Source organism: Lycium ferocissimum, chromosome 4 (assembly GCF_029784015.1).
Source record: "Lycium ferocissimum isolate CSIRO_LF1 chromosome 4, AGI_CSIRO_Lferr_CH_V1, whole genome shotgun sequence".
In the NCBI taxonomy this organism is placed as follows: Eukaryota; Viridiplantae; Streptophyta; class Magnoliopsida; order Solanales; family Solanaceae; genus Lycium; species Lycium ferocissimum.
In genome coordinates, this window is record NC_081345.1 from 8,784,380 (window position 1) to 8,790,122 (window position 5,743).

General features: G+C 34.2%; 1 protein-coding gene across 1 annotated transcript; it reads right to left on the reverse strand.

Annotated features, from left to right (window-relative positions):
* Positions 1 to 4,895: 4,895 nt before the first annotated feature.
* LOC132054351 (uncharacterized) lies at positions 4,896 to 5,743 on the reverse strand. Its single transcript, XM_059446386.1, has 2 exons — positions 5,394 to 5,743; positions 4,896 to 5,229 (listed from the first exon to the last, which is right to left on the reverse strand). Exons 1-2 carry the CDS (start codon positions 5,478 to 5,480, stop codon positions 4,981 to 4,983), a joined length of 336 nt encoding a protein of 111 aa, XP_059302369.1. The 5' UTR covers positions 5,481 to 5,743; the 3' UTR covers positions 4,896 to 4,980.

Consider the following 5,743-nt stretch of genomic DNA (forward strand, 5'->3'; position numbering starts at 1 on the left):
TCTTTCTTCTCTTTGTATTAAGTTATTTACAATACTCACAATATTTATCTATTTTAGAACAATGGATTTTCGAAGTAGTATGATTACGTATTTTAAGCCAAAGAACCATGCTTTGTGATACTACCTTAAAGACTTTCAAGGTGTCACTAACATATAAATACTAATCTAAGCATACTTTATAAACATTATTTAAGATTTATTCAATTATGCAAACTTTTGGTCTAATATAATCAAATAAAGTCAACAAAAAAGAAAGTCATGTCCTTTGTATCATATTTATAATAAAACCAGATTTTAGTTGGCATTGTCATAGTAATGCAATTTTATCTAAAAATTCAAATTTGCTAAACCTCTTCTTAAAAGGTATTATTTATATTTTTTTACAAGTCCTTTTTTTAAATAGCATTCTTATATATTTACCTATAACCTTAGTAATACTTACAAATTATTTCTTAAATGCTACAAAATGATACATTTCCACTTAGCCTAATTAAATTTGAGTCCGGTCGGATTAACCATTATTAATGGAACTTAGAGGATGCCTAATACCTTCCCTCTAAGTTAGTTGAACCCTTATCTAGATCTTTTGATTTCGTAGACTTTAAAATAAAATCAACTTTAGATAATAACTTCAATGAGCTTTAGGTGCCCTAATTCACCGTAAATAATTAGGTGGCGACTCCTTAATTTTAATTAACCCCGGAATACCCGGATGTTGTAAACTATTTTGACTTAGGTTAAAATAGGGTATGACAGTATGCAGACCTTACCCCTACCTTGGGAGGTAGAGATGTTGTTTCCAATAAGACCTTCGGCTCAAGAAAAAGATACCTCAGTTTCCTCCAACAAAAATTTTTACCTGTTTGATGCACAAAGTATTTTGCGTGCGTATTTTAATGGAGTGTAATATAGGCAGTTTACCTAATGCAAGCAACACTATCTAATTGTACAACTCGAACTCGTGACTTATACATCACATGAACATAACTTCATTGTTGCTCTAAGGCATAACTACTTGACCATCATTTCTCTTAAATTTATGCGCAGGATCGTATTTTAATGGAGTGTAATACGGGCAGTGTACCTAATGCAAGCATCAGTATCTAATGTACAATTCGAACTCGTGACCTATAAATAACTCGTGACCTATAAATCACATGATCACAACTTCATTGTTGCTCTAAGGCGTAACTACTTGACCATTATTCCTCTTAAATTTATGTGGAGACCAAACAGATTAACAGAGAAACGAGAAGGATTTCATGTCAATAGTACTTAACAAACAGCCACTTCCTTCACGACAATTTAAAGGAGGCTGCAAAGTTTCCCAATTGTAACGGAGTAGCACATGGGGTGCTTGACATTATCATCCCAACATATAATTAAATTATCTACATTGATGATGTAAAACTTTTTGTATATTTTCAGTATAGTTTAATATATGATAACAAGTTTCTTAGTATTTTTATCAATCAACTAGTAATAGTTATCATAAAACGCACAACAACAACATACCCAATGTAATCTCACAAATGAGGTCTGGGGAGGGTAGAGTATACGCAGACCTTACCCCTACCTTGGGAAGTAGGGAGACTGTTTCCGAAAGACCCTCGGCTCAAGAGAAAGCATGACAAAAAAAGTTAGACAAGGATTGAAGAAAGTAAAGAAGCCATTGACAAAAATAGTAGAGATAAGCACTATGAAGAAAAATAACAGTAAATGCAGCAAACTAATAAGACAATCGAAGTACAAGAGATAACAGATAGTAACAGGAAATCGAAGGACAAGAAACTACAAAGGTAATATTACACCTACTAGTATGGCAGAAAATAGTTATCATAAAACGAAAGTCACAAAAGAGACTACATTGGAACATAGATTCCGACTCCTCTAGGGGTGCAGGGTGATGGAGAATAGTGCAAGAGTTAGGAATTTTAATACGGGGATTCAAAAAGTGCTAGAATACCGCACTTGGAAATTCAAACTTGCAATCTTAAGAACTTTTTTTTGAGTCGCATTTACTAATTACACAAAAACTCCCCTTACAATAAAAGGATTTAACAGTTACATATACACTAAAAAAAAAAGGTAATTTGTGGAGGTTGAAAGTTGCAATTTCTGGGGAATTAGCCTCTGCTAATTGCTTGAAGAGGCTAAAATCCCTGCAAATTACAACTTTCAACCTCCGCAAATTACCCATTTTTTTATAGTGATATAAGAAGAACTTTGATTTTGCTCCATTCGCACTACAATTTTCAGACGGAAAAAAAAAAAAATCGCCATTGGGACCATATAACTCCGCCCCTGGGGAGAGGTACGGAATCCTATAGTCGTTTCTACTATTCTAGTGTCTTCATGGGGAAAGCTTGAAAGGAAGCTTGACACTCACAAGTCACAAATTATATCTAAATAGGTACCTAAGTTGCGCGGACTCTTCATTTTTGTGCCACCACCCATCTCGATACGACAAGGGTGCGGGTGTGGGGTGCGGTTGGGGTTCGATCAATCCACATTGGATACTTTGACTAGAGTTCATCGACAAATTTGGGGGAAAATTGGGATGCTAATATCTCAAAATAAAAGATAAAACATATTTAAGACATGAGAAATGACATATCTTCAATCCTTTTAGGGTTTTCCTCTTGGTCAATATTTGCTATTTATAAATGTTTTCTTTCTCATAGTAAAAAGTGATAAATTCCATATTAATTATTAGCATGTTGATTTTTTGGCAATTAATTTATGTTTTTTAACACCCGTCTCGGAGAATGAAAGATTGAATTCTACAACAGACATGTAAGTTTTCCACATAATATCTCTCAAAATTAAGAATATCTTTATAGCTCTATTTTTATTATTTTAATTTTTTTTAGTCGAATTCTAGCACCCGTATCCATACCGCATTCGTACCCCCGAATCTTAAAATTTAGCTTTTGCCTAATCCGACCCTCAGATTCACATCTATGTCGAAGCCTCACACCGAGCAACTTAGATAGGTACTCAGTAGATGAAACATAAAGCCTTTCTGCACTTGGATAACTTTAAGGGCTCACTTAGAACGAGGAATAATGAATAAATAATCCCGGGATTAAATTTGAGATGAGTTTATCCCACGTTTGGTTGGGATAAAATCGCGGTATAATTAATTCCCGAATTAGTTATCGCGAGATTGTAGTGTTATTTTATAACAAGGAGAGTGGATAACTAATCTCAGGTAACTAACCGCAGGATAAATAACATATGGTTTTGAAGGAATCAAAATTGAAGAATCAAGAAAAGAAAAAAGAACTGTATTATCATTAAACTCTAGAGCATTACAATAGTACTAGCAAACAGGTAGCTGAGTTGACTGCCTTGCCCAACTTCCACCCACCATCATTTTTGGAATTTGCATGCAATGATAATAATTAATACTAACACATTCATTCTCTTCTCCACCATAATAAAAGCCCATCTAATTCCTTTATTGCTTTAGGTAATTGAAAGCTCTCTCCCCTTCTCTCTCTTATCTATACACAGCTGGGACTTGTGAGGATTGGGTCATCGGATAATGAAGGAACCGATATCACAAAGTTAGAGGCCATAGATTCAGCTGAATACAATATTTTCGACACTAAACACGTCGCGTGTGGGTGGGTGAAAATATATTAAAATTTTGAAGTCATAATTTTAAAGGGAAAAGGGTCAAAAATATCCTTATACTTTGTTTTAATGGCTAAAAATATCTTCCGTTACAATTTGGGTTATTTATACCCCTGCCAGTATGAAAGTTAACAAATATACCCCTCTCAGCACATTAACACCCATTAACATTAATAATAAACAACCACCTCTAGGGGTGCCATTATGGTCCCAATCTCTAATAAAAAAAAGAAAAATCCAATCCATCTTTCCCAGATGATATGGCTATAAGGGGAAATTATGTCTCTTGGTTCACCCACTTTAATATATAGACCTAGATTAATAAAATCCACTGAAAGGAATATTAGGTGACATTAACGGGGATCTTAGTAGCTCAGTTGGTTGACTGCCTGACTTTAAACAAGGTTCGATTCCCCACCTTTGTTATCTCCTTCCCTACCCCCAGTGTAATAAAAACAAGTTTTTTTTAAAAAAAGGTGAAATTAATGAAATTAAAGGCGCAAGTGTAGATTTGTAGCCATGGACATCTATTTGGCTAAATAGCTTATAATCCTACCATTGTATGTATGAGTAACTTATATCTAAGTGTCTAAAAAATAGGTGAAGCTTAAGAAAAACATACCTACATTATAAAGTCACACTTAGATTACGCCAAGAGAACTTTCATGGTAATTGGGGAAAATCAGAACAAAAGAGAACTCTAAGAATGTAGAATTGTTCCCCTAACAGAAGCAAATTTTTCTTGCATATCAATTCTCCATGCATTGAAAATATGCCAAATAACTCAACCGGAACAGTAAACAAGAAATTTAATGACCCAAAAAAGAAACTTATATTAAACCAAACAATCACTAACTAGCTCATATCATACTCATTAGGCAAATGTTTAAAATGATAGAAATTATACAAACCAGACAATCAACCCCATTAATCTCAGATTCATTAGAAGTTGGACAGGTAAGGAAATTTCTTGTTGAGCTACGTACTTACTTAGAAGGCTGTGCTGTGGTACCATCATCAGCTCACGTTAGACAATTCTTACACACAACAATATACAGTAGAATATGTCTTCACTCAACATAAAACTAGTAGTCCAGCCAAGTGAAAGCTAAAAATAATTATAGTGACAAGTGGTAACACTAATTCTATGGCACAAATCCCATCAAGTAACAAAACTTACCTGGAAGTGTAGCTCTCCTGGATAATATTAAAATAATAAAATCTACACGTTCCTCTTCCTTTCAGACAATCAAACACAAGAATATCTTGGTATAATTCAAAATTCTCCAATTTTTTTTCTTTTTTCTTTTTTAATCTTTATAGAAAGAGAAATAGGATCTAGAGATGGCATCCAAAGCAATTACATGTTTTAGGAGTAAAAGAACAGAAACCAAAAGGCCTATGTGGTATGTTGCAGTTAATGGCATAGCAACAAGGAGAGGGCAAACAATAGCGTTTAGCACCACCACAGCAAGTGCACAGTGCACAAATCTTGAAGCTTCCAAGCTTCCTCCTTAATGTCTCATTTAGCATCACCATCATTTTCTCCTCAATTACTGGTACCATCTCCCACTCTGATCCTTTTTCCTACAAAAGTCATACAACAAAAATAAAAGATCATTCTTTTTTTTCACCTTTTTTGACATTATCGAGAATCCAGAATTTATGCGATCAGAATGAGTGTGGTCTTATTATATACGCATGCATTTGACAATATATTTTTATCAAGAGAGAGTAGTGGAAGAACTCACATGGGAAACAGAGGCTCCATGAGAAATTATAATTAACATAAGGAATACAAGGGGGAAGAGAACTCCACTAACAGTAGTAGCAGACATCTTTTCTTTTCTTCTTTTTTAACAAAAAAGAGACTGCCTTTTTTGTTGTATGCTAAAAAAGAGTTGGAGAAGAATTTTGGGAAATGACTGTAGTGAGAATGAGAATGCAACTGTGTATATGGCGTTTGATCTCTATGCAGAGAGGGTATTGTGCATTTTTTTAATTAGTTTCTCATAAATAGAAGTGGTTTAGAAGGAAGATGGGTGGGGAGTGGATTAATGGCATTGAACTGCCAATAATTTATTAAAGCTTAGTTTTTGTT

Bases quoted from the DNA above. Each gene is read 5' to 3' on its own strand.
- LOC132054351 (XM_059446386.1), bottom strand. From the start codon at position 5,480: ATGTCTGCTACTACTGTTAGTGGAGTTCTCTTCCCCCTTGTATTCCTT. The intron at 5,230-5,393 runs GTGAGTTCTTCC...TGACTTTTGTAG, and splicing joins ATGGAGCCTCTGTTTCCCAT to GAAAAAGGATCAGAGTGGGA.